Consider the following 19,342-nt stretch of genomic DNA (forward strand, 5'->3'; position numbering starts at 1 on the left):
TGCGCTACCACCACCTGGCTAATTTTAAATATTTTATTAACATCTAACAATAATACCACCCACTGATTGTTCTACTATTTATATAGATACCTGGATTGTATGTGTTTATTCATTCAATTTCATCACTTTCCAGGAAGAATTTTAGGCACTCTTATCAACTACCACACGGCAATCCACCGAGCTCTTAACTCTCACACATTCTAGGAAGTGTACTGTAACATCACATCTATTAGTATGACCTGGAAGTTTCCTATAACGCCTAAAGAAACACTTTCTTAACTAAATATTTATCTATTTAAAACAAAGTATATACATAAAAAACCCATCATTTTATTTATCTTAATCCAAAACTTAAGCAATCCAAAAGCTCAAACAGTGAACAGATAAATCCATTAGCAGGAAATAGCTTTAGTCATGTGAGCCGATTGCTAGAACTCTACTGATTAATGTTAAAATTTTATATATTTTAAATCTTTTTAGATCCTTTAGACTTATATTAACCTTTAAACGTTTTTTAGACCTTTAAACACTCTTTTTAATAACTTGTATTTATCAAGCTTAAAATACCTGTTTAGATCCTCAGACATTTCTTAGATTCTTCTAACTTAAAACCTTTCTATCTTCAGACACGCAGACAGTCCTCCAGCCATGGGAGGCAGAGGATGCTCCAGCCTGCCACGAAGAAGCTGCTCTTCTGGGGCTCAGGGAGAGCCGGGCGATTCTCATCTAGGTCCTAACCTGCACCAGGGCCTTCCCCGCCCCCCTGCCCCCTCACCCCACCTCCCTACCCCACCCCACCCTCACCCCACCCCACCCCCTCGTGCACACAGGCTTTGACCCACGGAAGCCGAGTTCGGTTTTTGATTTCCTTTTCCTTGGAACACTCTTCTGCATCTTCTTGTGTGTGCATGTGTCTTGCTCATAGTCTTCTTGTGTGTGCATGTGTCTTGCTCATAGTCTTCTTGTGTGTGCATGTGTCTTGCTCATAGTCTTGTTGTGTGTGCATGTGTCTTGCTCATAGTCTTGTGTGTGCATGTGTCTTGCTCATAGTCTTCTCGTGTGTGCATGTGTCTTGCTCATAGTCTTCTTGTGTGTGCATGTGTCTTGCTCATAGTCTTGTTGCTTCAGTTTTTAGAGTTAAAGTATTTAATGTTGCTTGAGGTCTTGTTGCTTTGGTTTTTAGAGTTAAAAGTGTTTAATTATGGGTCCCTCTGAGACCCATTTAATTATGGTTTCCCTCTGAGAAACACCTGGAATCTGCTCAACTATCTATTGTCAAAGTCTCAAAACTGTGTCAGTTTGTCTTGCCCATCTGACTGTCTCTTTATGGTCATGCCAAATTTTGTTTCTGTCTGTAATATTACTGTCTATAAATTTGTTTAATTGTTTAAATGTTGTTTTATGTTTTATATTCTAAGAAAAAGGCTAAACTTCATCTGCTGGCTGTTAGTTCTAACTCATTTCAAAGATTCTCAGAGAAAGAGGCAGCAAAAACTGATAAACTAGCTCTGTCCTTGGAGCCAGGCACTAGCAGATGAAAGTCTCCTGCCTGGATCAAACAGGCAACAAGCCCAGGGCTGCCTGGACTCCTAATGATGAGCACATCTGAGCTCTGGCAAGCCTGGAAGCCTTGACATGGTGAGTGTAGGAAGAATAGGTGGCTGAGCAGTGGGAGACAGTGTGGTGGGTCTTTCCAGGGGCTCAGTGGTAAGCAGCGACCAGATGAAGCTACCACTACAGTCCCTTTCAGTCTCAGCTACTCACTGGATTCCTTGGTGACCGGCTCTGCATAAATTTCACTATGGGGGCAGTGCATTTGCAACAGGGGCTTGTGTGTAGTAATATCTGGGCAGGGTGGCAACCTCAGATAGCCCTAGTTTCTCTATTATCTTCCACAAGTTCTCCCTTTAGCATTTAACATTTAGAAGTAAGATCCAGTTAGAGCTATACTATAAAAAAATAAAATTTGTGAAAACTTTAATATGCTAACCAGGCAAGCAGCAAGATGCTCCTCCCTTGAAACTATAGCTAGAAAAAGTAAGAAAAATTTTGTCTGTTTTACTACATGTTTGTTTCTGACTAGTTTTAAATGTACAAGTTTACTGTGTTTTGTATATCTTGCTTATAAATTATTGGTTATTGAGTAGGTATGGTTAAAAATCTGTAATATCTATGACAAAAAGCCATTCTGAACAACAAATGCCATAAGCCAACTAAAGAAACAGGTCTCCAAAGATACTTTAAATTGGAATAAGATTTTTGTATAATTTCTGTCCTGTGTTAAAAACAAGGCTTAAAAATATAAGATTTAAACTATGCTTGATTAACAAAGTATTAGTGCTGCACCTCTATGTGTTCATATATGAGAACTTCTCTTGCTGGCAGCCAAACTTTCTAACATGAAAATAATACACTTGGTATTAATTTTAGAAACACTAAATTTTAGAAACACTGTTAAAATTTGGTTTTCTCTTATAAAAATTATGGTTTTGCTCTATGACTTCACTCTTTAAAAACGTACTTTATTTTGATATTACAAAACAGTTTGGTTTTTTAATGCTTTAATCAGGTATTATATAGTTACTGATTGTATTAATTTCTCTTGGAAAAAAACTTTCGTTCAGGTAAATCAACCATCTTACAGTTAATTACCTATAAATCTGACTCAGTCTTGGTTTGTTGTCCCAGGCAATTAGGCATAGGTCATTTAAGGTGGGTTTAAGGTGACCTGGGCACAGCTTAGGTTCCACCTCCATGAGCATTGAAACAATTCTGAGTTAGTCATAAACATGCAGTCTTTACACTAACAAATTACCGCTATGCGCTCAGCTCAGTTGGAGTTTACCTCAGCTTCTGGGGTTGCAAACAGATTCCCATAATCTGTCTCCTTTGTCCCAGGACAAGTTTTGGTCTCTTACGAATTGCAAATTCACCTGGGACCTGTGCTTGTTCTGATTCTTGTCCTGCCAGTCATCATCTGAGGACAGAGAATGTCCTCCAGGCCAAAATCTTTAGACGCCCTTTCTTAAAAATCAGTTCACATAGGGACACCGTGACGTCGTGAATAACAACTATAGCAGCTTTGGCCTAATGACAATCTGCACTGTGACTATTAGAAGTTGACAATACACTTACTTCTTGGGATATGACGATGTGCCCAGGCTGGCTTGGATGTTCTCTCTGTCTAGTGCCCTTGAAACCACACAAACTACCAGCCTGAGAGCAGGCTGTCATGCTTTGGCAAAATGTGCCCTTAGTACTACAAGACTGTTAAAAACTGGGTTAGGAGGTTGATAAAAACATTATTATTTCAAAAAATAACTCTGTTCTGTCATGCTTTATCAATGATAACTAAATTTATGACCAAGAAAAGGCTAAAACACATATCCGGGACAAAAATGATCTCATCTGTGTTTTAGAACAACATACATTTGTCCCCACCAAACGAATTCTATATAAATAAAAATGAAAATACTCTATCAGTCTGTCAGGATATAAAATTTCTCCCAAGAGGAGAAAAAAAGTCACTGACTCATAAGATCTATTCAGATTAGAAAAGACAGATTTAAAGGCATCTATTTAACCTCCTTATTTTTATAGCAATATTAAGAAATAAACTGGGGCATCCAGGGAACTGCTGTGCTCTATAGTGATATGTCATGTAGGGGGTCAAGAAAGTGGCCACTCTCTGTGTTTAAGGATCTTGATGCTGAAGGGGCTTCAGTCAATGGTGGCCATTTCACTGTGAACTGTTAAAAGATGATTGAGATGTGCAGATTGCCAGTTGCCTCATGAATGATTGTATTTTTTAAAATATCCATGACTGTGCTTGTCATGATTGATTGCTGGGGGGCAGGGGAAGGCTTTATTTGGCTTCCTATATTTGTTTCAAAAATTAAACAAAAGTAAATAATTACTGCATAGTGTTAAAGATAATGACAAGATATAAGTTGATGGCCAGCCATATCAGGGACTCAATTGCCTGATAATTAATAAAAAATGCAGGAAAGATTATTTAAAAAAAAAAAAAACCAACTTCCTACTCAGGGTAAAGCTTATAAAATCTCAGAGAAAAAGTGTGACTACAATTGCTGTTTCTTGCTAGGCTGTCTCTGTTAAATGCACCATGACTGCTGAAACATATTGGGCATCTGTGCCTGATCTTCTTTTGCATCACTTTGTTCACTGAAAAAAGAACAATATTCCTATTTATATGACTACATGACATTGTTTATGATTAGATTAGGCAAAGATGGTTACATAACAATTTGAATATTGATGTTCAGGCCTTACATGATAAAATGCTTACTGTTGTAATATATAAAAATATAGAAGTCAACCAACAGATCTGGTATAAAGAAATCTGTCATATAGAAGAGAAAAATAAAAAAGACAAAGAAAGAACATAAAATAACGTAACAGAGAAAGAAAAAATAAACAAGAAACCCAGGAAAAAGACAAAAGGAAAACAGTGCCTCATTCCCAAGATGGGATAGATAGTTTTTGGTTATTCAATGGATGATAGATAATTGTAATCATTTTTGAGAGATTGGTCAGGAAAAAAAACATGATGTGGTTTAAAAGCAGATAACTAAAGACAGACAGAGTTTGTTTAACTCAGATATGATAACAAGCTTGTCAGACATCTGCTGAATATGACATTAAATATATTTAACATTAAATATATTTGTGGCAGAGACTTCCCAAATCCTAGCAATAACTCCCCAACGTATCTCAGAAGATTTGGGCACAACAGATGACTTCAACGATGGTTTGTGGTGTTCTAACCACTGGGCAAGACAGCCCCAACGCCTTCCCCGCTGCTGGGCCCTGCCTGAACTGAGGACAAACTGGACACCCAGACAGTTATTGTCTCACTTTGTTAAAACTGAGGTGAGGTCAGTCTCTCCCATGTTCTTCTTCCAGAGAAATTGCCTCTCGTCTCCTGTGCCTGATGGTCAGACTGCCTCTGCCCATGGTGCCGTGAAAACCACAGAAGTCTGGGTGAGACAACTATCTAGATGGTGGGCTGATTGGTAAATTCATCTAGGTTACAATTCATCCTTCTCAGGTCTCTGATCACATTGATGGCTAAGCTAATGGCAGCCTGACAACTACAAGACAATTAGACCCACTGTTAGTTCATTAGTCAATTTAGTAGCTAGTTAAAACTACTGGGTACTAGGTCTCTTATTTAAAAGGCAAACACATTTGCCTTACTCACAGACTTCATATAAAAAAAGGTGAACATATTTTTAACTATTCCTTCATTTAAGTGACTGTTCCCAGTAATCAACTGCCTATGTCTCCTGATAAATAACCAGATTTAAAAAAAGATTATATAAAGTCTGGAGATAAAAATGTTTTAAGTTATGAGAATCTAAAAAACTGTCTAAGGATCTAAAAAGGTGTTTTAAGGCTGATAAATACAAGTTATTTCAGGTTGATAAATACAAGTTTTTTTAAAAAGAGTGTTTAAAGGTCTAAAAAATGTTTAAAGGTTGATAAATGTAAGTTAAGTCTAAAGGTTCTAAAAAGCTATTTTAAGATATATAAAACATTACCATTGCTCAACAGAGCTCGGCTTAGCTAGTGCAGCACTGACTGCGTATCATTCAGTGTCCCTCTGCTCGTCTGCTGGATGGAGACATGAGCCTAGTGCTGCTGCCTCACAGACGCCTGCAGCCTCACGGACACCTGCTGCCTCACGGACACCTGCTGCTTCACGGACACCTGCTACCTCACGGACACCTGCTGCCTCACGGACACCTGCAGCCTCACGGACGCCTGCTGCCTCACGGACACCTGCTGCCTCACGGGCACCTGCTGCCTCACGGGCACCTGCTGCCTCACGGACATCTGGTGCTTCATGGACACCTGCTGCCTCATGGACACCTGCTGCCTCATGGGCACCTGCTACCTCACGGACACCTGCTGCCTCACGGACACCTGCTAGCTGCTTTTTATTAATATACTTCCTTTGTAAACTAAAATTCATGTAAGCTTCAGAAAATCAAAAAATCATAAGACCTGGATCTATCTGCCACAGATCAAATAAACTCTAGATAAGTATACCTACCTGTTCCTGAGAATGCAAAATTTTCCAGGTCTTGGGATTTTCCACCTTCCCCTATTACTAAGAAATTTTAATTCTCTCCCTAGTCTTTGTCTCTACAGATTTTTACTTGGCTGACAGACTCCAACCAGGGCTAATGTGATTGCTCCCTCTCTTTCAACTGGATCAACTAACCAGATGCTCCTGATAAATGCCCCATTGCCCACCCTCTGACTAGCATTTCAGCCTTATTAGGTCCCTGATAACAAGGTCGTAATGTCAGCTGGGAGAAGTGACTCATTGATAAGGGGAAATGGGCGCTTAGTTCTGTTTCTCCTGGTTAGATCAACTCTACTGTACCCACTATGAAAACTGAATCAAACCACTTCAGAGGGGAGAAATGAGGAGACCCTCCCCCAGGAATCCCAGACCCCACAAAGACCCCAGTTTGCTTGAATAGACCAACTCCATGACAGGCTTCAGGTTTTCACTCTGACTAGGGCAAGTTTCTAACAATCCTGGAAAAATCATAACTAGTGGGCAGCTCTTGGATGGCTAATCAACTTACAGGACAAAATGACCAAATACTATGTTTTTAGCCTTGGAAAAGAACACAGCTGGCACTCTCCAATCAAATTAAAGGCCAAATCCTAAGTAAGAGGCAAAACCTCAATGACTCAAAAAAAAACCCCAGTAACCAAACAAGTAGCCAACCCTGAATCCCCTCATATACTCTTACTCAATTCTGACCAATCAAAGTTTGTCACAATCCCTTTCACTGTCTATAAATTAAGCCTGCATGCTCATTTCGGGGTCACTGTGCTCATTTCAGGGTCACCGTCTAGAGGAGAGAGGCAATCCCAGCATGCTGGAATAAAAACGCTCTTTGCTTTTGCACGCTGCCTTGGGGTCTTTCTTCAGCAGATCGCCTGGACCCTAACATTAACTAGCTCCATCAACTGCTGAACTTGGGGGTAGGAACTGTGTTTACTGAAGAGCATATCACTGTAGCTGGCAGGCAGTTAGAGCTATTTGTTGAGCAGTTGTTGATTCCTACCAGCAAACAGCTTCTTCAGATGGGACTGGATCACTGATGGGTTAGTAGACTGGCCCAGGATCTCCAACAAATCATCATCGCCAATGAAATAGAATCTGGGGAACGCTGACCGCTTTTCCTAGTGAAAAAACAACAACAACAAAAAAAGCTTTCTCTTTTTTCAGTAATTAAGATACTGAGTATGTTACAATTTAGTTTAAAGCAAGCAAACATGCCTCCAAAAATTCATTTAAGGATTTCTGACATCTCTGAAGCTGATCGAGTATTGTGAGCAGAGAGTTTCTGATCCCAGCATGAGTGGTCAATGTGGTGACTCTATTGTCTTTCTTGATGTCCATCATTATTGATCTACAAAATAAAATTTTCAAACTTACGTTAAGGTTTCTGGCTTAAATGGAAACATTTTTACTTGTTTCAAACAAAGAAGAACATGTATAGGTAATAGTTTATTATGCTTCTAATAAACCATATTAAACTTAGTATCATAGCAATTTTGTCATCAAATATTACAAATCCTCTTCATTCATTCATTCAGTAAATATTATGTCATATGTCCTAGAACTAATGGTCCAGTGACACAAAAGGAAATTAAGTGGTGCCTTAAAATAATTAAAGTATATTAAGCACCAGGAAAAAAGGTAAAAAGTATTGTCACAGTAATTAATAGAACATCTTACATAATTTAAGCCTTTTCTAGAGAAGTGATCCACGCTGAGATATGCATGATGAATAAACAGAGAAAGTTAAGTACAGGGCAGAGTTTCTGGCTGAGGTCCTAGGAAACAGCCACACGCAACTAAGACACTGGAGGAGAGCAGTAAAGTGCACATATGCCTTCACCTTAGTGCTACGGGACAACCACCATACACACAAAAGTTTAATTACAGGAATACATTTTAAAAAGCAAGTGCACTGGCTGACTTTGTGTCAACTTGACAACAAGCCAGAGTCAGCAGAGAGGAAGGAACCTCAGTAGAGGAAATGCCTCCATGAGACCCAGCTGTGAGGCATTTTCTCACCCAGCCCATTGTGGGCGTGCCATCCCTGGGCTAGTGGTCCTGGGCTCTATAAGAAGGCAAGCTGAGCAAGCCATGAGGAGCAAGGAGGTAAGCAGCACTCCTCCGTGGCTGGTGCACACATCAGCTCCTGCCTCCAGGTTCCTGCTCTGACTGCCTTTAGTGAAGAACAGTGCTGCAGAAGTGTAGGCTAAGTAAATTCTTTCCTCCCCTACTTCCTTTTTGGTCTTGTGTTTCATGGCAGCGATAGAAAGCCTAACTAGATTTGGAATTGGAGGAAAGGAAAAACACCAAGATGCCCTTGTGTCTCGCAAGAAACAGGTAGCTAGCAGAACTTATTGAGGCAGGAAGAGAGGGAACACTGGTAAGCAGGGCTGGCTGTGAGCTGGGGCCTGATGCCTGAGTGTAGTTAGAGCTTTAAAGCTTAGAAGAAAAAAGTGGGCGGGCAGTACGTGCACAATCTCAGCCAACAGAAAGAAATGAGTCTGCCACTAGTGAAGATGACAGAGGCCTTTCTTAGTCCTCTGGGAGTCTTCCTACTAGACAGGAAACAGGAGAAGAGCCATAAGTACACAGATGAAGAACCAGAAAGACAGGGACAGACCAGACCAAAGTGCTTCAGAAATAAACCCCTGGAAAAGGAGAGCAGCACTGGAGAAGGGCTGCCTACAGAACAAACTGAATAGTCCCGGGGCCCCAGGGAGGTGAAGGGAGTCACTTATACTAAGTACTTTACAGTGTGAGTAAAATCGCTATGTGTCTGTGCCTACAGAGCTGTACTGACCTAAAATCTTCGTCAACTCTGTTGAAGCGTGTCTGTTCTTTAGGCAAAGCTCCACGTCCAAAAATGGGCTCCAAATACACCCATTTTCTCTGGATATGATTTAAATTCTGCAGGTACTCGTCTAACTGTGCAAGTTTTCTTTCCCAAATTGATACTTTATCTTCAAATCCTTTGTAATATGGAGAATCTTTTAAGGACTGAAGGAGGCATCTGTTGTCTCCAACCTGGTTCACTATGTCTTTCCAGTCTTTAATGAGCTTGATGGTTCGATTCTGGCTGTCTTCATAGTCAATCAAGGAGAACACTGCTCCAACTCCCCACAGGTCAAGCTCACGCAAAGCTTCTCTGATGGTAACTTCCCCTTGTGCCCGACTATTTAAATCCTATTAACACAAACGAGTTATACTTATTACATCAAAATTAATTATCCCATTAATAAAACATAAGAAATATACTTTAGTGGGGTATGGTGGTCCACACATGTCTATAACATGGGAGGTGGAGGCAGAAAGATCAAAGAATCCCATGTCCTCTTCAGCAGCACAGTGTAAGGCCAGCTTGAATTGCATGAGACTATGCCAATCTATACTGCAACAAAAACAAACAAACCATATATATATAGAGAGAGAGAGATTTGGGAGAACAGAAGAATCAGAATATTCTGAAAACCTTACTTAAATTCTCTTGCTTCTATATGGTTAATAACTACAGTTTCTCTGTGTAGGAATCATGCCATAACCACACAGATTAACAAATAAGTTCTAGGATTGTTAACAAACATAAAGCTTCACATTTTTATGGGAAATAAAATAATAAAGCATCAAAAGCTTCCTATTTGGAGTGGCCAAAAACAGAACATACAGTTCCTGACAAAACTGTGTAGTTCTGTTTTCCCTAGGACACTTTCCAGCCCTGGCAACCTGCGGGGCGTCTTGTCCTCTGGCTCATACGCACAGTAGTCCCCATGACCGTCAACACTGCACGTGGGAGACTCTTATCTGCTAGCACTTTTCATGGAGCTGACTTCCTCCTCTAAGTAAGTATTAATAGTTCACGGTTTCCTTCTCTAGGGAGGGGCTCTACTAGTGTTTCCACAGCCTCATCTAACAGGTCCAAACAGGTATGATGCATTCCCAACTGCTAATGACGGAACAACAGAGCAAGGCAGCAGCTTCACAGAAGGAAAGGACGGGTCCTGAAGATCAGATCAGCAGAGCCCAATCCTCACTTTAAGGTCTGAGGCTTTCTCCACAATTGTCTCAGCGACTCTGAGCAGGTCACCAAACAGTAATTTCTCCAGGCTGGTCCCTCGAGGAAGTCCAAGCAGACGAAAAAGGTCAAGCCAGTGGTCTGGAGAAAGATGTTCCCCTCTCACATACTTCAGGATAGGAATAATAACCTTTTGAAAAAGAAAGTAAAAAATAGACTTACACATTTTTGTGTCCTGGCAAAATATAGGTTATTCACTTTCATCTTAATGCTCAAAATTTCAATTAGTTATTTAATAATCTTGCAATCAAAGTCTTGAATTTATATAAAGTTCTTTATTAAACTTTACTGTAAACACTTGCATATTCCGTTTGTGGTTTATTATGTTTTACAACATGACAGAACATACCCCTGCTTTCTAGGATACATAAACATTCTAACAGTAACTCCAAGTCCTACTGGGTATAGCTCAGCTCTACAGCATTTGCCTGGCCTTAGGCTTTATCCCATTATTGCACAAGACCCTTTGTGTAGTCACTATTGATAGAGAAATAAAAACTTTAAATTCCATAGTTATATTGCTTTCTAATTGGTAGTAAAAATATCTATAATATGTTATACTTTATGTTATTTTCCCTTTTCATATAAGGAAATAACTTAATTGAAAAATAAATTTAAATTATGTTTCAGACACTAAATAATAAAAAGATAGCAATGGCTCCAACCATCATCTTTAAGTATCAGAGTAAGGAAAACAACCTACTTTGTATCTGTCAACTTCTGCCTGCAGCTTCACTGTCATAACTGAATGCTCTTCAACCTTCCTTAATCTCTCATGCCAGTTCATCAAGAACTCCTCAAACAGGTAGGTCTTAGTCCTGTGAAAGAGCATGAACACTTGTTAAAGTTCACACTTCCTCCAAAAGTGAGTAAATTACAAGAACATAACTATTGCTTTAGAATCAAACCGGTAGGTAATCCAGTCTTCACTGGCCATTTCCTGGAGTCCTTGCTGGAACTCCTCATAAAGAGCCCAGATCTGTGCACAGCTCTCTATGTCATTAGAGATGCTATAAGCCAGAGAGAAGTTGGGCTCTTCCAGTCCAAAATGACGGCAGTCCTCACTACAAAGATAAAGATCATGAATTTATAAAAAAAAGAAAAGCTCTCAGTGATCAATTTACGTAACCACATTCTGCAACTGAAATATGCAGAGACAACTTTATGTGCAATTCTACTTTACTCACACTATGGGAACTATTTTAAGGTGTCATTTAAAGATAGTAATGTCAAGATGTTTTTATGCTTATAATATCTATGTAAATGTTTGCTTTATACATCTATGATCTAACAAAGCATCTCATCAAGTGAATATAAGATATTCTTAATCTAATCATAATACTACTTAAATGCATGATAGAAAATGTGTACTCACTCATCGCAGGGCTGCATTTACCCCAATCCACCATATGTAAAACTGCACAAATCTAACACGTGCTGTGACCATTAAGATGAGTCAGCATCATTTTTCCTATATGTCTTATTATTTTTTTAACTGGATTCATGTGTGTATGTGTGTGTGTGTGTGCGCGCGTGCACTCTGAGCATCACGAGCTACTGTTGCATAAGCCACACGTCATCTCTGTGAGAGAGCTGAGGACTCAGACATATCCCCATTGCTTGTACAAGTGCTCATCTCCCTAACTAGCAGATTCAGTTTGAAAAGGGCATTAGCATTATTTTTCTTAAAATTATTCTTCTGTTGTTGTTTTTTCAAGACAGAGTTTTTCTGTGTAGCCTTGGCTGTCCTGGACTCACTTTGTAGACCAGGCTAGCCTCGAACTCACAGAGATCCACCTGACTCTGCCTCCCCCAATGCTGGGATTACAGGCATGCATCCCTGAACCCAACTGAAGTATTCCATTTTTAAATAAGATGAGTAGAAAACAATAATATTACAATTTAATTCTTAATTTTATAATTAAATTCTTAGTATTACAATTAAATCTTAAGTTAATCCGTAAGCTAGTTTAGTGTTCTAATCTCTCTGGGGTCCTTTTTTGGAACTTGTCTTTATGTCCTTTCATAGCTCGAGCACGGCCCCTAAGGACGCAGTGGTCTAACGGGTTACTTGTAGTCCTGACTTTTCTAAGGTTTATCAAGAAAGGTCTTCAACAACAGCTGCAATTTATCTAGGAAGCCTAGTACAAAGGCATAAACTGTTTTTCAAGATAAGCATAATGAATTCAATACAAAATTAAAAAACGCTTACACTAGCTTTCTTCTTATGACTTCCAGATCATCAAACTCGATTTTTTTCTCCTTTATAGATTTTGCACTTTGATCCATGGTGCTCTGCTGGCCAGTTTCAATAGCATCATCCCCGGGCTTCAGCTGCTCCCAGCGAGCCTTGAACTTCTCCAGTTCTTGGTAGTAGATCTGCAGGCGCGACCTCACGTTTCCTTTCATCACTTCGATCTGGGAGGCAGAGTTCAAAGGTTCAAAGGTCTTAGCACAGAGGAAAACCGCACTGTTTTCACATTATCATTTTCAGCCTTTTTGTTTAAAAGTGAGAAAAATGTCAACAATGAAAGATTGTTTTTTATCTTATCAATTCAAACTAAAATAAAATAATTTATAAACAAAAAATTTAACATAAATTTACAATGGTGAGAAATGAGTGTCAGCTATGAACATTGAACAGTTCCTATAGTTCACAGCACACCTACAATTACCAACAAAAGCAATGCCATTTTAAAAACAGTTTAGGGGCTGGAAGGATGGCTGCTCTTCCTGAGAACGAGGGACTCTCAGCAGCACATGGTGGTCACAGCCATCTGTGACTTCGGTTCTAGCAGATCCAGTCCCTTCTTTGGGCCCCTGGGAGTATCAGGCATACAGACACGCATGCAGGCAAAACATCCACACACATAAAACAAAAATAAAAATTAAATTTAAAAAAATCTCAAAGATTCCTGTCGTTGTGCCTGAGCACACACTCTTGTCTAAGAAAACTATTGCTCAGTCTTTTCCAGCTGTGAGCTAAGACTAGGCAGCCAATAAGATGTGGGGGGCAGACAGGGGTGTGCGACCCCAGGCTGTGCCTTAGGAGCCATGAGGTGCCCTGTCCCTCTCCCTCTTTCCCACAAAGGAACAGTAAAACAGCCTAGACAACAGGCATGGCAGGAACTTAATTCAGCAGGCGTGGGCCTCGGCACAATCGCAGCACATGGAGCCATCACTCTAGCTTGTAGAGAAATGATGTCAAGAAGATGCTGCGTATGAAAGTGTCATCTTTCCAAAGCATGAAGACATTATGAAAAGAACTGAGTTAGGTCAATTTCAGTAGCAACACTGAAGTCCTAACACTGGGCTATATTGACACAGATGCAGCCGTCACAGCTCAAAGGGTCTCACCTGATCTTTAATCATAAGTTGGTGACTTTCCATCATCAGCTCAAATTTGTCCCACTTGGCTCTCAAATTGCTAACCATCTCTACCCCTCCACCTGCCACAGTTCGCAAAAGCCTGTTTTTGTCTTCAGCTTCTTGAAACAAGGGCAAAATCTGAGGGTGAAAAGAAGCAATGAATCATTTTATCAGCCACTTCTGAATCCATTACTTTATTATATGTTTTTTTAATTTTAAAATGAGATGAAATTTTAAAAGGATTTGTTTTTAATTAATTTGTTATGGTCACAGCTATGAGGTTTCTGGTGTTTACTACTAAGTATGCAAAACACACCTTAATCTAAAGGAAATGAAAAAATAGTCATGGGGAGGTGAAGGCAAGAGAATCACAAGTTCACGGTCATACTCCACTAACGGTGAACTCAGGCCACTGTGGACAATAGAGACCACCATGTGTCATCAAAAAAGCAAGCAAATAAAGGTGTGTCTCATACCAAAACCAGATATGGACATAACAGAAAAAGAAGCATTCAGACTAATCTTTCTGATGAACAAAGACATGAAAATACTCAGGAAAATATTTTCCAACTGAATCAAACACCATCCTTTTTAATTATACACTAGAATTAATCTAGGTTTCATTCTGGAGACGCGGGGATAGTTTAGCAGATTCAGAAATGTAAAGGTCATACAGTGCTGTCCTCAGTTGATTTCTCTTGCTGTGATTAAACACTCCTGACCAAAAAGCACCATGGGGTGGAAAGGACTTACGTCATGCAACACTTCCAAAAGATAGTCCTTCACCTATGGAAGCCAGGGCAGGAGCTTAAGGTGGGAAGCTGGAAGCAAAGGCCAAGTTTTCTAAAATTGCCCAGGCCACCTGCTTAGAGATGTACATTCCACGGAGGGCTGGGCCCTTCTGTATCAATAGGCAATCAAGGCAATGACCCACAACAAGTCCATGTGCCAATCGGAGCTCCCTCCTCCCAGGTGTGTCGAGCTGACACCCAAGGACATAAACAGACTCAGGACAGAAATCACATGGTTATTTCCATAGATGCAGAAGAGGCCTTTGTCAAAGTTCAGCATCCTTCATGATCAGAGCCCTGAAGGCAGGACAATAAAGGACGAATGTCTTCATAATAGTGACTAAATATATATGAGGCATAAGGTACATTATACTGAAAAAAGGACTGGAAGCATTCACTAAGATGACTTTTTCACTTTTTCTGAAAACTTTACAAACTAATTTAGAATCTTCTTCTTTCTTGGTCTGAAGAAAACTTTAATCATTTAAATGTCCTGCAGTGCTGACTTGGCCTTCTGGACTCTGCTTTTAGCAGTCTCACCTCCCATCTTTAATTGTAAGCTTTTCTATTGTGTGTCTCTTCTAACTCTGTTCTAACTTTTTATTTCACACATTAAGATTCCAATTCTGAAAACATGAGTATGGATTGCTGTTATTCTAATACATGAGGTCATAAAAAAGGCTGCAAATACCTACGAAATGAATACAAAGAACCACTGATACTATCTCATTACACCCGAGTCATGAGCTGCCAGGTTGGACCACATTATATAGACCTCTTTCTTCACAATGTTGAGATTACACAGGTCTATACAATCACATAAAATACCTAATTTACACATCTCTACAAAGTAAAGCTGACAATTGCTTTGGTTTGCATTCTCACCTCTGGCCTCCGGTCCTGCAGGTTACTATACTGTAAATTTGTATCACCTATTTCTTCCACAGACTGAGGTATAATTGTTAAGACCTTCATAGCCTCAGTAACAAATGTATCGATTTCATGAATATGAGCTGAAAGGGATGATACATCATTATTACCACGAAAATGACACCCAGTGACATGATCTCTAAATCAGGAAGCCTCGGACGTAACCACTACACAAAGTGTATCACATTCTCTACTATCACTTGCTTTCAGGTTAGGAATGTTTGAAAAGCAGAATAAGACAAAATGTTCCCATGAGAGTTTAGTTGTTCTACATTGCACTTTAAATTGTTTTGATAAGGGCCAGGAGAACTAGCTCAGCAGTTAGGAGTTCTGTCCGCGCTTGTAGCCACCAGGGTTCAGTTCCTAGCACCCACATGTAGGCTCTCAATCCTCAGAGCTCCAGCTCCGAGAGAACAACAGGCTCTCCCGGTCTCCATGGGCACCAGGTGCACATGTGGTACACACACAGGTTAAACGCTCTACACATCTAAAAAAAAAAACTAATGAAATTTTTGAGGAAAAAAAAAAAAACTAAAATGTGTTCATTCCTAGTTATCTTGACTAACAATCAGAAACATTTCCAGTATTCTAAACAATGTTGAAATATCACAACTTACCAGTTGGAGAAACAGGACGAACAGACTATATCAGAATTATTATTCTTCTCGATTACATGCCACAAACCTATACTAGCTCACCTTCAAATAACAAAACTGTCAGAAATTTTTATGCCTTTTAGGAATGAGTGAGAATCATTCTACTTTCTTAAAATTATAATATTGAGTACATTTTATTTAATTAGCTATTCCAGCTCAATTTTAACCTGTAATTGAAGTTTGTATTTGTAACTATAGAAACCATGGCTCTACAAGCAAAACACAGTGAGAGTGGAACTGCAAAGGGCTGTACCCTGGATGGACCTCCTCAGAGAGAGGACAAGCAGATCGAACAGCTTCTGGATGAGGTCATCGATCACTGTCTTCACAGGGCTGCAGTTGATGTGCAGACAGTCCACCTTGACAGTACTGAGGGCCAACGAACATGGGGGTCCCAGGTTATTATCACAGGTGTAGAAAACGTGTCAACAATTCCACCAAAGTGCAACCATAATCTTTAAGAGCATATATAATAAATGTAATCCAAAAAAATGCCTTCTACACACAACTTAGGTAAGTCTATTTAGCACTAATTTTGTTTGCCTGTTAAATGGACTGATACATATGTGTGTTTATATATATATATATGTATATATATATATGTGTATATATATACTTTTTTTTTTTTAAACAAGGTCTTCCAGTCTGGCCTCAAACTTGAAATCCTCCTGCCTCAGCCTCCTGTCCTGAGTGTTGGAATTATAGGCATGTATCACCACACCTGGCTTAAAGCAATAATTTTTAATCATGGAATATGTTCATTTTTTTTAAATTAAGAATGACTAAAGCTCCAGCAATAAAATTTGTTAAAAATATTTACAAGTTATAATTGTTTCAGTATATGTTTATTTTATATTTATAAATTATCCTATAGCCAGCATACAAATAACAAGGGTAAGAAAATAAACATAGACAGAATATAGAATGAATATAAATTATTATGACACTAAACAATAAAGTCAGACAATTAAATTTTACACCTATAAAATTGATAAAAACAGAAGTTAACTTTAATTTAATCTTCAATTATAGGCAAATAGAAATTCCAGAAATGTTGGTGAGAGCACAGATGCTCACAGCAAACCAGGCATAGCAGCACTCAGATAGCAGCACTAGCAAAGTGGAGGGAGAGGGCTCAAGGGTTTGCAGCCATCCTTACTACAAACTGAGTTCAAGGTCAGTCTGGGATATGCTATCCAACACCACCAACAACAACAACAACCACAATTAAAGAAAAAAGAGGCTATGAAGTTCAAAGAGAGCTACAAGGGGTATATGGGAAGGTTAGGAGAGAGGAAATGTTGGGGAAATGATGTCAATTATCTTAAAATCTCAAAAAATAAAAAAATTTGAAAAAAAAAAGGTTAAGTCAGTTTCGTTAAGTCACTTTCTTTTTACTTTCACATAGCCATGCTATCTTCAACTTCTCTCAATAGCCAAGAACAGCCTTGCAGTCTTGGTTTTCCTTTACTCCTCCCCAATTGCTGGGATTACAGACAGATGCTACCACACCCAGTCCTAATAAAATGTTTAAACCAGATGCCAATGCATTACCAAGTATTAGTTAGGAAAACTTAGAAACAAGCTAATACGTGAATTCATGGTGCTGGTGGCACTTGCTTACAGTCCCAGGCACTCAGGAGCATAAGGCAGGATGACAGGTGATTCCAAGACACACTGTACAGCTTAATGGAAACACGTCTTAAAATAAAAAGTAAAAGTGCTTGAGGGTGTAGAGCAAGTGCTTAACGTGTACAAGGTGCCGGGTTTAGTCCTCTGTACCATAAAAGTAACCAGGCAGGTAGGTAGACAGACATGATATATTAACCATCTCTATATTTCAAAAGTTCAGGCTTGCTACACACCCTAACAAAACTTCCTCTGACTTTCTCCCAAATCGAAGCCCTCTGAATCCCTATACTTAGTTCAATGTCTAACACAGATCATAATTCCGTTCAGATTAACAGCAGTTAAAAACTAGTAACGTTTGTAAACATAGTCCGTACCAGTAATATATAGGTAAATTACTCCACATAATCCTTAAAAGCTTTACTTCTTTTGCAAGTATTTTTAAAGCAGATGAAATGGAGGTTCATAATTTGAAATTGTTCCACAGTCAAGCAGCTGCTGAGCCACCAAACTACAGATCCCTCACTCGGCCCTCAGTGGACTTGGCTTCCTCGTCAAGCACACTTGCTGCACTACCACAGTGAGCACCTTGGTCTCAGGGATCTTCTTACCTTGCCTGTACTTATGTGAGGTTCTTCCTGTTATAAATGCTCACCCAAAACTTACTAAAATAAAGACTAAGTTAATACAAGGAGACACTGTCTTTCATAAAGTAACATGTTCATTCTCATGAAATGTCAGGCAACAGGGGCATGCACTCTCACCATATCACCCTCACAGGCTATGTCCACATTCACAGCAGTGCCTAGATGGATCTCTGTACTCACATTTTGGTTTCTTTTTCTTTCTTTTTATTTGGGGAGGGGGTTTCAAGACAGGGTTTCTCTGTGTAGCCATGGCTGTCCCAGACTCACTTTGTAGACCAAGCTGGCCTCAAGTTCTGCCTGCCTCTGTGTTAAATATTATCTCCCCATCCTATAGCTGAATGAGGCCTGTCCTCCAGCAAACAGTCCCTAGACTAAAGACTTCTCCCATCCCTTGCACTGTCCTACCCAGACAGTAATTGGGATGTGTCTGCTGAGATCTAGAGGAGGAAGTAAGCTGACTGCATTAAAGAGGTACTCGTTTGTTTGTTTTGTTGTTTTTGTTTTTGTTTGAGACAGAGTGTCACTATGTAGCTCTGGCTGTCCTGGAACTCACTATGTAAACCAGGTTGGCCTCAAACTCACAGAGATCTATGTCTTAAAGAAGTTCTCTTAACAGCCACATCAAAACTATTATGTGACACAAGCACATTAACTTCTCATACCTGGGAAGCCGTTCAACCTCTTTCCCTTTTATTTTCAGTGCTTTAAAATTTTTCTCCCAATCCTGCACAGTAAAAAGGTGCTTTTCAACCAGAGCTTCCATGTCAACTTGTCCAATTACAACCCATTCCTAAAGAAGAAATAAATGTATCAATGAAAGGGAACGCATAAGCTGACATCGAAAAGATAGGATCCACTGATTAAGACCAATGAAGTAAGGAACTAGACAGGTGGCTCGGCAGTTAAGAGCACCAGGTGCTCGTCCAGAAAACCCTGGTTCAATTCTGTGTACCCACATGACAGCTCACAACTGTCTGTAACTGCAGTTCTAAGGGTACCCTCCTACACACCAGAGAAATATATGCAGGCAAAACACAAATCAATACTCATAAAATAAAAATAAATAAATAATTTTTAAAAGACCAACAAAGTGAGGAAAATAAACTGAGACTCCTCAGATTAAGCACATATAAAATGCA

The 19,342-nt window shown here is 39.5% G+C and overlaps 1 protein-coding gene across 1 annotated transcript in view; it reads right to left on the reverse strand.

Moving 5' to 3' along the window:
• Positions 1–19,342, reverse strand: part of Dync2h1 (dynein cytoplasmic 2 heavy chain 1) — a 192,232-nt gene that overhangs the window by 151,576 nt on the left and 21,314 nt on the right. Inside the window, exons 18-28 of the mRNA XM_051155884.1 lie at positions 18,866–18,993; positions 16,181–16,296; positions 15,227–15,354; positions 13,539–13,688; positions 12,394–12,599; positions 11,090–11,245; positions 10,885–10,999; positions 10,141–10,311; positions 8,913–9,295; positions 7,328–7,460; positions 7,113–7,230 (exon numbers count right to left, since the gene is read on the reverse strand). Coding sequence (XP_051011841.1) covers positions 7,113–7,230; positions 7,328–7,460; positions 8,913–9,295; positions 10,141–10,311; positions 10,885–10,999; positions 11,090–11,245; positions 12,394–12,599; positions 13,539–13,688; positions 15,227–15,354; positions 16,181–16,296; positions 18,866–18,993 — 1,804 coding nt within the window. The remainder of the gene's footprint in view (positions 1–7,112; positions 7,231–7,327; positions 7,461–8,912; positions 9,296–10,140; positions 10,312–10,884; positions 11,000–11,089; positions 11,246–12,393; positions 12,600–13,538; positions 13,689–15,226; positions 15,355–16,180; positions 16,297–18,865; positions 18,994–19,342) is intronic.

This window comes from Acomys russatus, chromosome 14 (assembly GCF_903995435.1).
Source record: "Acomys russatus chromosome 14, mAcoRus1.1, whole genome shotgun sequence".
NCBI classification, from domain to species: Eukaryota; Metazoa; Chordata; class Mammalia; order Rodentia; family Muridae; genus Acomys; species Acomys russatus.